The 18,315-nt window shown below is 30.6% G+C and overlaps 1 protein-coding gene across 1 annotated transcript; it reads left to right on the top strand.

Moving 5' to 3' along the window:
• Positions 1–16,125: 16,125 nt before the first annotated feature.
• On the top strand, positions 16,126–17,087 carry LOC146908819 (uncharacterized). Its single transcript, XM_085729309.1, has 3 exons — positions 16,126–16,150; positions 16,257–16,697; positions 16,756–17,087. The coding sequence occupies exons 1-3, from the start codon at positions 16,126–16,128 to the stop codon at positions 17,085–17,087; spliced, it is 798 nt and encodes a 265-aa protein (XP_085585435.1).
• The last annotated feature ends 1,228 nt before the right edge of the window (positions 17,088–18,315 follow it).

Here is an 18,315-nt window from a genome sequence, read left to right as displayed (position 1 = left end):
GACAAAAAATTATGGGAAAATTTGTAACTATTCTTAAACTCTTAAATTTTTCAACGATTTTTTTGATACAAGTTTAGAACATTACAAAAGGTTCGTTTACTAAAATTTAAAATTTTTTAACATGAAATAAATTAAATATGAATTTTCTTAAAAGACAAAAGTTCAAAATAAAAGTAACAAAAATCTGGACGTAGAAATAAAATTTTGAGATAATTTTTGGCAGATGAACTTTTTGTAATGTTATTAACACATGTGCAAAAAATTGTTCAAAATCTTAAAAGTTTAAGTATAATTGAACAAATTTAGATTTGGTAGGGACTAAAACTGAGTGCATAATTTTTTTATATGGACTAAAAACACTATTAAAATTAAGTAAGGACTAAACTTAAAAATTCTAATTTTATAGGGACCAAAAACATATGATGTCATTTACCACATGGCAGCCATGTCACTTGAAATGTCCATGTGGCATGTCTGGGTCAGCATTCTGTTAGCCTAGTCAACACAGTTTGACTGCAAGGACCAAACTTACAAACGGAAAAAAACGTTGGGGATGAAAAATTTAATAAAATTTAAATAAGGACTAATGTTAGAAGCTCGCTTATTTGTAGGACCTTAAACATTATTAACCCTTAATTAAAAAGCCTTTATATTTGTAATGTAAGCAAAAGATTTTTATTTTTTATTTTTTATTGTGAAGGTGTTTTTTTAGTACTACTAGCGGTAAGTGTTTTAGGAGGTTGACTTGAGAAAATGTCAAAGGGGCATGAGAATGGGCTCTAGATTTGATAGCGGAGTAGAAAAAGTCCACACGTTCTACTTTTATTAATGAGGGACATAGGCTTTTGTGTTATGCCGACAGCATTTAAAGTATAATAATGGCTCAAGTAGTGACAGATCACTCGTTTGTAACCCATCTCCTCTTAAATGGTTTAATACTTTTCATTAAAAAAAGCCTTAATACTCTTATTTAAAATGTTTAATTAATCTCCATTTAAAAAAGGAAATGCTAACTCAAGTTAGCGATCCTTCAAAAAAAACTCAAGTTAGCATGACCCTTAAAGAAAACATCAATAATAGATTGATCCGTAATATAAAATCTAGACACCTTAAATATATGGTAATGGTTAGATTCCTATTAAATATGATGAAAGTTTCGTATAAATATCATGGTACCTTACAAAGAAAGTGGAGAGAAGATGTAATCAAATATCCAAACTATTATTATATTTAAATCATTTTATTAATTTGCTAAAAATAAACTTCAATTTGGATGACGTGACACATAATTAAATGATCACATTAAACTAATTGACAGGTCATTAATAGTGGACATGTTAACATCATTTAACTAATTGCGACATCATCCAAATTGAAGGGTACAACAAGTATGCGGGATCAAAATTATGAGAAAAAAATAAGGGTATTAAAATTGCCGATTTAGTAAAATAAGGAGATCAAAATTGTATTTAGGTTTATTAATTATAAGCTTCAATATGAAAGTTGAAGGGTTTTTTAGGGTAGAGCTTTGTAAGTCTAGGCCTATATATATTTGGTATTTTTTTTAAAAAAAAAAATAACATACAAAAAATTAAGCTACAAAAATAGTCTAGTGACTAGAATTTACTCTTTAAAGTGAATAAGTGGGATGTCCGAGGTTTGAACTCTGACCCTTACTTATAACAATGTATTGTCCCTACCAACTGATTATGCTCACATGGTTATATCATACTGCTTTGGAGGAATTCTTTTTAAACATATGATATTACATCATTGGATGTGTCTGTGTATCATCTTGTTCTTTATTTTTTTTTAATATAAAATATACATCAAAATATATACGTAGCCCTCTAAACCATCACAAATTCAACTTTTAAACATATTCTAAAGCAGGGACGGATGCAGGTGGCAAGCTATGTAGGCTTGTGCCTGCACTAAGTTCTTAAGTTCTTATTTTTTAGTAGTATAATATAGCCTACACATATTACAAATCTTTTCTCTTTTGGTCCACATATACAATCACTTGACACAACAAGTAACAACACAACCTTCATGTTTCTAAAAATAAAAAACAATAACTTGTTATTATGAAATAAAATTATCACAAATCATTTAATGTTTTTGAAAATATCAACAATTATAAAGGACAATTATGATTTATATTTCTTTTTTCGGTCAAGTAGCCTAGTAACGAAAAATTCATGTCATAATGTCTCTATCAACTAAAATATGTTCACAGGTGCTACAAATTTATATATAAAGTGTTCCCACTATTCAAAATTCTTGGATCCGTCGCTGTTCTAACGGAACATTGCTCATTCACATCTCATAATGTCGAATGCAAATATGCACTATCTTGCCCTAGCACACATGGTGTGGAAGTGCAATCCGAATTTATAAGATTATCAAAGCAAAAGTACAATATATTTCTCCGACTATCCTACTTTTCATAAGCAACTCCTTCATCTTTTATCCTTCATTAAATCTCATCCAATTGTAGCATCATTTGATGGTAGACCATTCGTCTATAATTTGACTAAAGTTCCCACCACATTGGGATTCAATCGATCTTATAGCCTACTCCCTCCGTTTCAAGATATAAGCAAAATTTCTTTTTTAGGTTCATTCATTTAATGATGAATGTGGTTCATAATATGGACCATATACATCATTAAATGAATGAACCTAAAAAGTGAATTTTGCTTATATTTTGAAACGGAGGGTGTATGTGATTGAAGGAAAATGTAACAAGATGTAACGGTAAACCTGCCTGTGTTATCACAAATTCATTTCCTACCATCAACCTTATTGCTTGGTGCTATTAATTGTACCAATGTGATTGGTAAAACTTTTTTTAATGATACGAAGTTTCCAACTCTGTTTAATATTAATTGGTGCTATTCATTTCCTACAATATGATTGGTAAAACAAGATTTCTTTTTTTAGCATTCTTAACTAGTACCTCGGGGACACCGGTTAACATTTCCCATAAAATAATACTACTAGTACTCATGATATCGCTTACAAATTAATGGCTGTTTCCTTCCACTTAATTGCTCACAAATCCTAAGAAACAATGTTCCATTGTTATCTAATGAACGACTTTTATACAAAAACTACTGCTCCATAGTTATGTATCAAATGGTTGTGGAGGCCAAAAAAGCAAATTTTTTACAAATTTCATTGGCAAATTAGATCGGGACGCATTGGAGGGCCCAATATCATATCTGTTCGTTCTCTGAGTAAATTAAACCCAAAACATTAATATAGGAGTAATATTTTTTTACTCAAAATTAATGATAATACTTATACTTGTTGAATATGAGGAGTAGAAACAATGTCCAAGTAGCTAGGCCCCTTAAAAAAAGAAGTAGCTAGGGATTTTGTACTCAAAAAAATAACTAGGGACTCCAATGTCACTAAACCTATTGAGTGGTATGTCAATGTCAATTAAGTGGCTTAATTCCTCTTGCGTTTTCTGACATTTATGTGAAGCACTTATTTATTTTTGGAAGTGGAGGACTCGGGGCATAAACTACATCATAGTAGAAGGAACGGAACACGACATGTGGGTTATGGTAAAAAAAAAAAAAAACCATAATGCCTAAAACCAATGGAAAAAAAATTCATTTACCTTTTCACAAAGAAGTCAATTTTTTTTTTTTTAAGGAACAAAGAAGTCAATTTGTTAACCAAGTGTCATGTAATTAACGGAATACGATCAAAAATGAATTGTTCTGGATTATTTGAATTCGAGTCCTAATTAAAATAGTTGTTTATCAGACTTTATCGATTTTTCGACTGAATTTCAGATTATTAGAATATTTTCCAATAAACCAGAACCAATTGACATAGAGATTATTTGAATAATATAATATCCAAAGTCAAATGTAGTGCGTTGAAATGGACAGAAAATTTGAGGAGATGATGATAAATAGTCAACCCCACATTGGCATGTATACGAACCATATATAAGGGACAACATGGAAATGATAATACAAATACGAGTCTTGCTAACTAGTGTCTTAAGGGCAATGGTTAAGGATTCCATTAATAGAAATTTTATCTTGGAAATATAAGTCTTTACTTGTTTTCTTAGCAATAATGACACAACTTTTCGATACAAACTTACTTATTTTAATACTTTAACCAATGCCCCAAGAGCAATGGTTAACATTCTCCTACAAATATTTGTATACACTTACTTATCTATGATATATATTTTTGAACTTATATGTACAAATTTGATTTCCTGCCGATCAGGATGGCTGGCAAAACCATGCATGAAATAAAGATTCAATACTCTATGGGATATGGATAAGAAATATGGTAAGGTAACAAGACCACTAAGTTTGTTGAAGGAAAGAGTGGGAAGAATTTGATAGTGGAAAGGAAAGTGTCACACTATAGCACACCGGCATGCGTCCCACCACATGTGACTCTGAGACCAAATTCATACCGTGTGGTATGTCACGTGTGTGTCTTGATGTGTTTATTCCCTTGCTTGGTACCTACAAATTTTGAGGTGCAATATTTGATAGTGGAAAGACATCAACGTAGGATATATATATATATATATATACTTCCTCCGGTCACTATTATAAGTAAATTTCTACTTTTTAGATTCATTCAATAAATGATGTATATGGTTTACAATATAGACTACATATATCATTTATTCAATGAACCTAAAAAGTCAAAATTTGCTTATAATAGTGACCGGATGGAGTATAAATTTACAAAGAGATAATAAATTCATGTGTCATAGTCCGCGTGAACATTGTTTAATTGGTAGGAACAACGCATTGATATATACATCAGTTAGAGTTCGAACTCTGAACATCCCATTATTCACTTTAAAAAGTGAATTATATCCACTAAACTACTCCATCTGTTTTTAATTATAAGCAAATTTTGAATTTTAGGTTCATTCGATAAATGATGTATGTGGTCTATATAGTCACATACATCATTTATTGAATGAACCTAAAAGTCAAAATTTGCTTATAATTAAAAACGGAGGGAGTACTTAACAAAAAAAATTGTGTCTCTATACTTAAAATATGTGAATCTAATCGTAACTTGATTGAAAAAAAAAAGGTTCAAGTATAAACATTCATTTATAATTTATTTAATTTCTTAAACTCAGCATCTATAAAAAGGATTATAATCCTTCAAAAAATAAATAAAAAGAATTATAAATGAATCACACAAATAACTTTATATTATTACATTTTAACAAAATTTATTTATTTTAATATTAAAAATGTGTTAACTCTAAAAAATGTGTGATTATTTGAGCTACTCAACTCAATAAGGGCATATGAGGCTCGGATACTCCAAAATGGAGACGTACCCGTATTAGATATGTATCGGATACCAATACACGGATACTCGCGGATACGTACCTATGAAGTATCATAATTAATTATTTTAATTTTTAATAAATATTTTATCGGATACTTATGTGATACTCCACAGATACACAAGGCTACTTCTAAGATACTTCACAGATACGTATCATAGAAAAAGATGAAGAGTAAAAAAGTGAGACAATGTTGTAAAAATTCATTATAGATGTATATGATTCAATTTTATATATGCATCAATAGAAATGTTTCTCGATGAACCACTTAAAATTATACTTCTTGTGGATGAACATAGCGAGAGAGGTGATTCAGTTAATCAACATTAGATAAAATTTGTCTTGAGTTCTTTTAATGATGTTTCTCTTGATATCCCAACATATGAAAATGTAATATGATTTATAAGAAAACTTTCAAAAAAATATATTTTGATCACATGTATTATTTGTTGTAAATTATGTTAATATTTCAAAAGTTTCCAAAAATATTTTTTGTTCCACATTTTTAATTGAAAAATATTTTAGTAAAAAGTAATTAATTCAATTGTGTTATAGTTAATTGAAGAGAGAAGAAGAAAAAATCAATTTTTAAAATAAAGACTCATTAATGAGATTTGGAATAACCCAATAAAGTGGTGCATTAATCACCCCTTATCCTGTGCAAGATTGCACAGGTTAGAAAAACCCTTTAATAAAATAGTAACCGTGTATCAATTGACATTAAAGTTTGTTTATTTCTATTTGGAAGGTTGGCTTTGGCTTAGTCAAAGACAATGAAATTGAAAATTCATTGTTACAGTAACGTATGCATTTGTTGTGTAACCTATTTTCATGCCTTCAATGAGAAAAATAAGGAAACATCAATCCACCACTTAACAGTCTTTATTCTCAGAATCTTTTCTTTAATTTTGGCTGAACGGTAATGTTAAGATTGCTTTATATATATATATATATATATATATATATATATATATATATATATATATATATATATATATATATATATATATATATACTGCTTGGAGCACATAAGAAGTACTAAACTTTTTAGAAAGAAAAATTCACGTACAAAGAAACAAAAACATTTTCAAACTCTTTTATAAAATTGTTTTTGGGTTACACTTCCTGTTACATAATATTCCTTGCTAGTTTGAATCCTCGACTTATCGAGAACGGTCTGTTAAATCCTGGGAGGTTAGCGTTCTATACGTGGAAAATCCTTGAGGACAGTGCGATCAAATCATCTCACTATTTTTATTTTGCAGGTCTTCGTAGTATTTTCTACAACATTATTTTTTAAAAATTGTAACTTTTATAATAATACAATAATAAAGAGTAATCAGTGTTAATTTTCTTCAAGTATTTTACATACAAATAAGTTTTATTATAAATTTTTGTTAACGTATCCTAACCGTAATGTATCCTAAATTTTAAAAAATTCACTTATCCGCGTACTCGTATCGTATCGTACCTGCACCCGTATCCGTATCGAGGATAAGGACCTTCCATTTTTTTCTCTCCAATATGCAAACAATGATTACTGGATTAGGCTCTCCATTAAAGATGACCTTAGTTGCCTACCCTATATGCTTTCTCTATGTAAATCAATGGATTAATAATATCGACATATCGATTGCAAAAAGAAAACGTGTCATTCTGAAAAGAAAACTAGAGGATCAAGAGAAGAAAAGTGAATGGACAATTCCATGGTTCAGTCAAGGCTTAACAAATAACTGGAACGTGATGCATTATCATAGCATATCTCTCACTAGGGTCAAATCCCACTTAATTAGACATTGAGATTGTGTCGTTAATAAAGGTTGTAAATGGTCTTGTTTTAGCGGAAAACTTCAATCTAATTATTTCGTCTAATATTATTTGTCTATGCGATAATACTTTGGTCCCTTGACCAAAAAAATGTATTTATGTCACCCCATTATTATTTTTTTTAATTTGGTCTAATATAAACTGATAAAAGCCCTCCAAGCAAATTCATAAGAAGGTTTTAAAACTTCTTTCTCCATCTGAATTAGGGATGGCAATGGGTACCCAATGGGTAGGGTACAATTGTACCTTTCCCCATACCCGCGTTTGTAAAAAATGCCCATACCCGAGCCCGTACCCTCGTGGGTAACAACTTTAGTGCCCTTCCCCATACCCTATGGGCACCTAAGTGCCCATACCCGTACCCATTACCCGCACTTTAATTATAAAAAGACAATAAAAAATATCACAATTGAAATAAAACTATGATCCAATTTTTTTTTAAAGCAACTCATAAAATAGTAGAAATCGTAGTATTTATCCAAATAAAAAAACATACAAAATATTCCTCGAAAATTAAAATAAAAACATTCAAAATACATATAAAAAAGTGTATGCCAAAATAAACATCAAATTGATTTAAATTAGAAGTCTGTAGCTCGTGAGCTTATGAAGGCAAGAATGAGTTTAAATCATAAGTATGTAGCTCGTTAGCTTATGAAGGCAAGAATGAAACGATTACCGTATTAGTTTTTAGGTGTCGGTTTATACTTAAATAGCTAAATAAATTAAATAATTGTATTCCAAAAATAAATAAATTTTTTATTATATTATATAAATATGTATATGCGGGTTGCGGGGCTGGGTAGTATAGTGCCCTTACCCGCACCCATACCCATCTAAATTTGCGGGTAATTACCCGGACCCAAGCCCATACCCATAAAAGCGGGGTTTTACCCTACCCATTGTATGATTGATACTTATCAGACCATACCTTATAAACTCTATTTTGGTTATGAGATCATGCCTTATAAACTCAATTTTGGGAATCAATAATCTTATATATTGAGATATTGATATGCATCAAGCCAACACATTACTATATGTAAGTTCTCCCCTTAATTTATCATTGGTTTAAGGTTATCAACCTGATATTTCTCATCTAAGAGAATTTTTGGATGTGTTGTGTATGTCACAATTGCTCCAATATAATGCATTATGATAAATATTGAAAGAATATTGGGAAAATATATTTGATATAAATATCCATCTATCATTAATTGTATTGAGCTAACTTGTTTACAGCCCAGTAGACTGGTTATTAATTGATGGATTAGTTTTCCCAATATTAGGGGGAGATGATAAGCAGCTAAAAATTGGGAACCTGAAGTTCAAATAAATTATTTGAAAGGAAATATTATTGTCTCGTCTTGATCCTCAAGATATAACTCATTTGCAAAGGTAAACAAATCTAATATCAGCTGCTAATGCTCCAAACGAAATAGATGTCCATATCAGATAATCTAATATTGCAAATGAGTCTCAATCGTGCCTGGAGCATGATAGATCAATCGGTTCCAAATATAAAAAGCTTTGAATAAGAAAAGGAGCTTAAAGGAAAGATAACCCAAACAAGGATATAGAAACTCTAAAAAGAGTTTTATGACATAATTGATTTTTTCAGTTCCAGAATCAGGTACCTGAAAGTTATGAAATATTAATAAATTATGTCATGAATAAAAGATCTCAATGGAATGAGATGGAACCGAAATGAAGTCAACGTTGACGTGTTTTTGCATATAATATAGCGCTATATGTGATAAGTAATAATGAGGATCATGTGTTAAAGTCGACTAAAGATTATAGATAAAGAAAATATCTACATAATGGAAAGAGACAATTCCAGTGAAATCAAACTTGCTTCGTAAAGCATATTTTTTTTTGGACTTGTTGTCCACACACTTGAAGGTGTGAAGTTAAATGGATATATATGATTTTTCGCGCGAAAAGGGAATTAGAATGGTAAAATACTTATATAGAGAGTTTGATATGTTAACTGGAAGTGAATCAATAAATGTCTACCATTTAATTTTAAAAGACATATTCACTTGAAGTGAATTCATACTTGATTAAGTTTGGTAGCACATGAAAGGCTCAAATTATATAAAAAATGTGCTACAATATATTTGTGTGGCTCAGTTAATAGTGATGGTTATATGAAACTCCCTGAAGGATTTCATCTGCATAAGACACACAATCAAAACTATTGATGAGGTGACATCATTTGTCCATTTTAAGGATATTGAAATGAATTTGTTATAATCGATTTTATGATAATAGTATAAATATTTTTAGAACTCTCGAAGAGATTCTAAAAAATTTTATATAATGGTCGACATGGACAAATCTAATTGATTATGTACTAGAATGATTGTGATGTCACATGATGTGAGTAAAGATCACGTCTTCAGGAAAATTATGAACTTGAATTGGTCAGGTGAGCACACTAATGTATTTTTCTTATTGTATATATATATATATATATATATATATATATATATATATATATATATATATATATATATATATATATCGTGGTACTTTATTTTTGTCAATATTAGTAAATACAAATATTGCAGCAAAGTCAAGCATACAATTTGTACCTTAGAGAAAGAACAATATCACTCAATCGATTGAAAATGTTAACACCACATTAAGGAAGTGGAGAATGTTCTTTATTAAGGATTATGATTTTACACATACAAGAAACTTGCGGTTTTCTAATTTTGAAAGGAGGTTCTTTCAACAAATCAATATGAAGATATCTCAAGAGCTGCTAATTTAGAGAAGAATATGGAGATGAATCAGATCTTTCTACAAAGTCATCATCAAGTAAAGCTTCTGAGTAACATGCATAAAAGATTATTTGACTTTCTTCATCTCATATATAACTGTCTTTATGAGGGGGAGACAAAAATGTGTTCTGCACTCTTTTTCCCTTAACCATGGTTTTATCCCATTTGGGTTTTCCTTGTAAGGTTTTTAATGAGGCAGATATATGACACAAAAGGATGTTGTACTCTTTTTCCTTCACTAGAATTTTTTCCCATTGGGTTTTTCTTTAGTAAGGTTTTAATGAGGCATATCCTCGATGGACATCCAAGGGGGAGTGTTATGAATATTATAAGTGGATGTCCATATAGCAATTGGGTTATTGGGTCATACTATTAGCTTGTTGGGCTATATTGTGCTTGCTCCCCAAGTCATTGGTGCTTGTTCCCCAAGTCATTGTATTTCTCTATAAATAGAGCTCATATGTAACCTAATTGTACATCACAAGAGAATAATAGAATCATCTCTCTTCACTTTCTTTCTCCTTTTGTACTTCTCTCTACTTTATTCTTGTTCCTATTTCTTTAGTTTCATAATAGTAACATATTTTCACTATATTTTAGCGTCAAAAAATAATAAATGATAAGATCAAATAATGAATTTCATCATAAAATACTTGCAACAAAATAACCAAAAAAGTACAACATCCTAATTTGTAACTCTAGCATGTTTTAATTTTTAATATAGATGATACCTTGTGTAGATTTTGAAAATTAGACTTCATTTATGACAAAAACATTTGAATTTCTTCTTCATTCATATGAAAATAAAAATAAAAATGTGGGTATTATTGGGTAAATGGCTTTATTGGGTTGGGTCTGGTTTTACCCGAAACCCGTTAATTTTTATGGGTTTTCATTTTTTAAAACCATACCAACCCAATGACCCAACCCAACCCACTTTTGGGATTTTTTTGGTGGGTTTGACCGAGTTTTTTGGATTGACCCAACCCATGTACACCCCTAGATTATATAGTCCGAAACCGTTCAGAGTGTGGATAGTGGCTTGGTCAGCAAGACTGACTCATTGACCTTGTGATATTTAGGTTGGTGAGCAACACACCACATTTTTTAACCAAAACTTAATGATAGTTACACTATATGCAGTCATTCTTCACAAGTTTCCCTGATAAATACCCACCCATCCTTCACATATTCTCATTCCTTTTTACATTTTCTTCTTCTCTTTTATAAATTTATTCTACAATGTTCCACCGTTAGCTTTTCATAAAAAGGTTTCCTTTATTTTATATAGATAGATAGATAGATAGTATGAATGGTCAAAGAGCAATGTCTCAGTATATGAACCGGAACCCTTTGTTTGGGTGTAAGGTTGCTCGTCCCGACAGGTGTAGTTTTACTCTTCCTCTCAATATTAAGATGCAATAGGAAACAAACCTTACCTTATTTCCTTCCCCTAGCCCTTCTCCTAATTCATTGGTACAACATGCCTCCCCGAGCCTCTGTAATGATCTGCTCCAAACGTTGCAAGGCTGGACCCCCTGCTTGACATTGCCATTGGATAGTAACATAGTTATTGATATCCTGATCCTCCCTAAATGTGGGACCATGTCTACATCCGAGTTCTCCGCCTCTTCAGTTACAATCTTAGTATGTGTATTATGCCCAGTTTATCTAACCTTTTGTTTAGTGGTGAAAGAGGTCTCAAACGTGGTGTATTCGAGCAACTTGACTTCAAAGATGGCACATTGGTACGAACTTTGGATTTTGGGCTATCTGGGAGTATTTTAGAGCAAAATTCGTAAATGAAGAAATGTGGGGAGGAGGTTGGGAAAGGATATATTGACATGTTTTGGATTATATAACCCTGTAATGTGTTTTTTTTTCTTTTCGAAATATATAATTTTAAAAGAGGTAAAATAGAAAAAGCAAAGGGCGCTCAAGAAGTATGAAGGGTAGTTAAAACAACCCACCTACCAGTTCCCAAGGCATCTATATCACTGTGATTTCTCGTTGAACCTTGTCTGTTGCTTACAAATCCTATAAATAACCATCAGGATTTCTACACCCTTTGTGGGTTGGATAGAAAAATGTCCACCCCATTGTAAACCAAGTGGTCTTTATTTTTTTATTTTATTTTCATATATTAATAATCATTGGCGCCAATTCAAGGTGACAAACAATGGTTTGGGTCCTCTAAAAAAACGAGAATTTATTTTTTCACCATACTTACTTCTTGCGCACCTTCCAAAATTCCAATTTTGTGTTCGTTTGGATTATATAACCTGAATAAAAAAAATTCTTGCACACCCTCCAAAATTCCAATTCTGTCTTCGTTTGGATTATATAATCTGAACAAAAAAAAATATGATTCAGATTATATTTTCTGAAACATGCCTGTATATAAGCAACAATTAAAACCTCCACCTACTTTGGCAGTTGCAAATTTTGCACTCAAAAACACAAAAAAAAAAAAAAAATTAGTGAAAAAGGACAAAATCTATCAAATAAAACTTTTAAAATATAAAAACATGACTAAAAAAATCCTAAAAATCAAGTAAAGGTATTGCATTTCTTTTTGGAATTTTCTGAGAATATGAAAATTTTTAAAAATTATAAACGAGTCTAAACAATGAATTTTTTTTTATTTTCTAGCAAGTTTCGAAGGAAACAATCACAGTTGCCCATAAACCAATTTTTTTTCTTCTGCTTCAACTACAAATGTGCACTTCCATGATCTAAAACACAAGAAACACACTAATATAGTGGGTTAGAATGGTTAGTATGATTATTAAACTATCTATTATTGTCACGAACAGGTTAGTCTTTGTATTGACACAATTCGAATTATATAATCTGAACATGCTTTTCCAATATTTTTTGGCATAAGGAGGGCGTGTTCGAATTCTATAATCTAAAAAACAAGAATTTCATATTTTATAATTCGAACGCCCCCTATACATGTTTCGAAGCAGAGTGTATAAGGTTATTTAAATTATAAAATCTGAAGTACTTTTTTTTTTTTTTCTTTTCTAGATTTTAGAATCTAAATTGGTGAAAAAAATATTTTTCACCAAAAATTTAGGAAAAAACTCATTTTGGATTATATGAATAGAAAATCCAAGGGTGTACTTTTAGAATTTTTTGGAGGATGTGTAAGAAGGGCGGAAGGTGGAAAAAGAGAATCTAAAAAATAATGGACTGGGCCAACCTTGTATCATTATGTTGTGCACTCTTCACATGAAGATGGGTTACTCTTGTATTGTTAAGATTTTTTTTTTTACATACCTCCTTAGTTTGTCCATCCACCCTCCATAAGCTCCGCAGAAATCCCATTTTGCTCTTAGTCACTTTTAAATATTTTGGTTTATTTAATACTAGTAAAAGACCCGTGCTTTCGCACGGGTCGCGTAACATTGCTATAATTATATAAAAAATAATTAGATTTTTAATCTTGGAGAATGTTTATAGATATTAAATAATTAGATTTTTAACATTGCGTAACATCTTTAAATCTTTAAACCGCACTCATTGAGGATTTTGTATTCTTATATATGCAGAAGAAAATTTCTATGTACTGATATGTGATTGTAGATATGATAAAATTTTGAAAACTCATGACTATTTTAGAAATATCAACATTAATGCAGTGTTTCTATTAATTAAATTTTTATTTTATATGCAAAATATCGTTCAATGTTTGCACCGTCTCCCGTTGCAGTTTTTAAATGTTTATATCTGCATAAACAAATTTTTATATACATATATGAGAAAGTTGATATGATAAAGTTTTGAAAACTCGTGACTATTTTCAAAATATCAACATTAATGTAGAGTGTCTATTAAACAAATTTATATTTTATATTTAAAACACCATTGAATATATAAACCACACTCATTGAGGATTTTTTATTCTTATATATGCAGAAGAAAAATCTTATGTACCGATATGTGATAGTTGATATGATAAAATTTTGAAAACTCGTGACTATTTTCAAAATGTCAACATTAATAATGTAGTGTTTCTATTAATTAAATTTTTATTTTATATGCAAATCATCGTTCAATGTTTGCACCGTCTCTCGTTGAATATTTTAAATGTTTATATCTGCATAAACAAATTTTTATATACATATATGAGAAAGTTGATATGATAAAGTTTTGAAAACTCATGACTATTTTCAAAATATCAACATTAATGTAGTGTGTCTATTAAATAATTTTTATTTTATATTTGAAACATCGTTAAATCTTTAAACCGCACTCATTGAGGATTTTATATTCTTATATATGCAGTAGAAAATTTTTATGTACCGATACGTGATAGTAGATATGATAAAATTTTGAAAACTCGAGACTATTTTCAAAATATCAACATTAATGCAGTGCTTCTATTAATTAAATTATTATTTTATATGCAAAACACCCTTCAATATTTACACCTTCTCCTGTTGCACGTTTTAAACGTTTATATCTACTGCAACAAATTTCATATATACATATATGAGAAAGTTTTTTTTTTGAAGGAACATATATGAGAAAGTTGATATGATAAAGTTTTGAAAACTCATGACTATTTTCAAAATATCAACATTAATGTAGTGTGTCTATTAAATAATTTTTATTTTATATTTAAAACGTCGTTAAATCTTTAAACCGCACTCATTGAGGATTTTGTATTCTTATATATGCAGAAGAAATTTTTTATGTATCGATATGTGATAGTAGATATGATAAAATTTTGTAAACTCAAGACTATTTTCAAAATAACAACATTAATGCAGTGTTTCTATTAATTAAATTTTTATTTTATATGCAAAACACCTTTCAATATTTGCACCGTCTCATGTTGCACATTTTAAATGTTTATATGTACTGCAACAAATTTCATATACATATATGAGAGAGTCAATATGATAAAATATTGAAAACTCATGATTATTTTCATTATGAACACTATGTAGTGTTCTATTAAATAAATTTTTATTTTATATGCAAAACACTACACAATATTTGTTGGACGATTATTCCCTAAAAAAAAAAAATTGTTGGACGACCACAAAATGAAGGAGATCATGAGTTTTAATAAGAACAACTATGAAATTTTTTTGGACTTCAATTTTTATATATAATTAGTAGATCCGTAATTATCCGTAACTAATTTTTTAAAAAATAAATAAATTAGTTCTATAGTTATCCATAATTAATTTTTTAAAAAACAAATAAATTAGTTTCATAGGTATGTGGAAATTGGTTAGTATTATCCTTAATTAATTTTTTTAAAAACAAATAAATTAAATTTTGTAAAATGACCATTATGTACTTAAAATTAAGGAGATCATGAGTTTTAATAAGGACAATTATGAAATTTCGCTATACTTCAATTTTTATATATTGTTAGTAGATTGTAACGGTAACCACAAGTTTCTAATTTCCATTAATAGAAATATGTGTTGAGTAAAGATATTTATGATTTTCAGCGTTAAAAAATTCCATAAAACTTTATTTTTAACTCAAAATTACATAAAATTTAAATATTTAGATATCTTTGGTAGGTAGTTTAGATATCTTTTTTTTTGGTAGTGGTCGGGGTTTGAACCCTGGACCTTATGCATTGTCCCAACCAACTGAGTTAATCTCACTAGGACAAATATTTAGATATCTTTAATATATTGAAAGATGCTTCTCACTTGATTTTTATTTTATTAAAAAAGCAATTTTTGGTAGTGGCCGGGATTTAAACCTCGGACCTTATGCATTGTCCCAACCAACTGAGCTAATCTCACGAGGACAAATATTTAGATATCTTTAATATATTGAAAGCTGCTTCTCACTTGATACTTGATTTTTATTAAAAAAGCAATTCTACCTAATTAATATTAAATTTTTTTAGGTGGTGTCCAGGATTCGAACCCCGGACCTTGCATATATTATGTATTGTCTTTACCAACTAAGCTAAGTTCACGGGGATTAATTTTTTAAAAACAACCAATAAATTTGTAAATTTCTTTTTATTTTTCCAAAAAACATCAGTAAACGTGGTGAGCGTAACGGTCAATATTCAGTGCGTAGTGCATATCGTATTTACACAGATGCTTTCACAACAGCTGCTCACTTGTATAGGCCTGGTACTTGGTCTGCTATATGGAAGTTGAAAGCGCCACCGAAGGTTAAGAATCTAGTTTGGAGAGTTTGTCGCGGATGTCTCCCCACGAGGGCGCGTCTCCTTAGTCGCGGCATACAATGTCCTACACACTGTGTTATTTGCAATGCAGGTGAGGAGGACTCCACACACATTCTGTTCACGTGTCCTAAGGCAAGTCAAGTTTGGCAAGAGGTTCAGCTGTGGGGCTTTGTTCAACAGGCAGTTTCAGAGTGTGCATCGGTTGATAGTATTGTTTTCCAATTATTACAGAAAGTCCCGGCTTCTCAATGCAGTCTTTTGGCGATGATTCTATGGAGTTTATGGAAGCGACGTAATTTAAAGTTGTGGCAGCATCATGATGATTCAACAGGCCAAGTTATACTGCGCGCCAAACACATGCTGGAAGAGTGGAACTTGGCACAGCGTTTCAGAAACCATGGCAGTCTGCAGAATTCTGCTGCTGTCTTTGAGAGGAGCAACACAGAACTTCAGTGGCAGCGGCCAGCAGTAGGAAGGTTTAAGTGCAACGTTGATGCAGCATTTTCCCCATCTGCTAACAGAGTTGGAATAGGTTTGTGCATTCGCGATTCTGCAGGCCAAAACTCTGTCGTTTAGCCCGATATGTGCAGTAGAAGTTGGTGAGGCTCTCGGTCTCAATCATGCAATTCAATGGGCAGCAGAGATGTGTCTGGATGGTGTTGACTTCTGCCTAGATTCTAAGATTGTTGTGGATGCTTTTCATGGAGCAGCCAATACTATTACTGATTTAGGTAACATAGCTGTTAATTGTAGGCAGTTGTTCACTAGTTCTTTTCATGACTCGAAGGTAGAGTTTAGCCGGAGGCAAGCAAACAGGGTTGCTCACGAGTTAGCCAAGGTGGCCCTGTTAGACGCTGGCTCCCAAACTTTTGATGATGTACCACCTTGTATCTATGATTTGTTTTATAATGAAATGCATTAATCTTTTTCCCCTCAAAAAAAAAAAACATCAGTAAACGTTTCCTTAATTTGCATAATTTTTTCACGATGTGGACCAGAAAACCAATTTCAACTATTCTAAACTAGTTTTAAATAATGGATTATTGTGTAAACTTCATTTAGTTTTGTTTTTTTCTTTAAATTAATCATTAGTTTTCTTCAACTAGGATAATTTGATGCGCAGTGGAGCCGTGCTTTCAGGTTTGTTGTCCTGTTCGAGTAGTTGTGGAAAAGAGAAAACTATTAATCATCTTTCATTGAGTAATTTGTTTTTAATAATATCTTATATTTTCTACTTCGTTGGTTGTGGATTTCTACCGTTCATCCATCACATAATATTGGTTAACATGCACATCAATTCGATGATGCCCATGTGTTAAGGAAGGAGATTCATTTTTGGTTTTAGGTGATCTGATTGGTCAGTATCTCGATCATTTGAAAATAATCGAACTCAAGAAATTTTTGTAACAAACAACTTTCATTGAACAGTTATTGGATCAAATCAAGCTTCATTCGTGGTGATGGCTAAAGACTTTTACACTAATTTCTTTGTTTGATTTTCATTCGTGGTAGTATAATCATTCTCTTTGTATATTAGTTATGCAACTATGTAACAATGGTATTTGGCTTTGCTTTCGTTTTTTATTGACCTTGTTTTTTTAATTAACTCTCATTCCTTTTAGACACATCTTGTTCTTCTAAATATTTTTAATATAGTTCTCTTTTGCCCTTTCAAAATAATAAAAAAAAAATCACTATTTTTTCACATATAAGAACGCTGGTTCTATCTTACATTACTATTGGTATGTGGTCGTCAAATCGAGGACACTTATTTTTTTTTTCTCTTCCAATTTTATAAAGCATCTGAATTCTTTTTTTCTTTGACCCAAAAAAATACACTAGCATGTGTTATCAATATTAATTAATGTAAAAAAAAAAAGACACCTGAGCATTCATGTATTAGCCAAAACAAAACAAAAAAGTCAATTCTCAATCATACGGTAACGGCAATTTAAGCTTGTGTATGTCTTTTGTCAAAAAAAAAAAAAAGCGTGTGTATGTCTTATTTAAAAATAAAATAAAGTGCAAATGACAAAATAGTGCAAGTAGTTTTTTCGCTCTAAATTAAATGAGTATAGGTTTGCTAATTTACTTTTTAATATTTTTGAGAGGTGTAGATTCGGACAATGTTTGAATGACTATAGAGTACT

Source organism: Medicago sativa, chromosome 7, assembly GCF_051527215.1.
Source record: "Medicago sativa cultivar Bolivia chromosome 7, Bolivia_mono, whole genome shotgun sequence".
NCBI classification, from domain to species: domain Eukaryota; kingdom Viridiplantae; phylum Streptophyta; class Magnoliopsida; order Fabales; family Fabaceae; genus Medicago; species Medicago sativa.
The sequence above is the reverse complement of the archived record's forward strand: the minus strand, read 5'-3'. Positions and strand labels throughout refer to the sequence as shown.

Coding starts and splice junctions, on each gene's coding strand:
- LOC146908819 (XM_085729309.1), top strand. CDS start 16,126: ATGGAAGTTGAAAGCGCCACCGAAG. Junction 16,151..16,256: donor AGTTGAAAGCGCCACCGAAG/GTTAAGAATCTA, acceptor TTTGCAATGCAG/GTGAGGAGGACTCCACACAC. Junction 16,698..16,755: donor TGCTAACAGAGTTGGAATAG/GTTTGTGCATTC, acceptor CGATATGTGCAG/TAGAAGTTGGTGAGGCTCTC.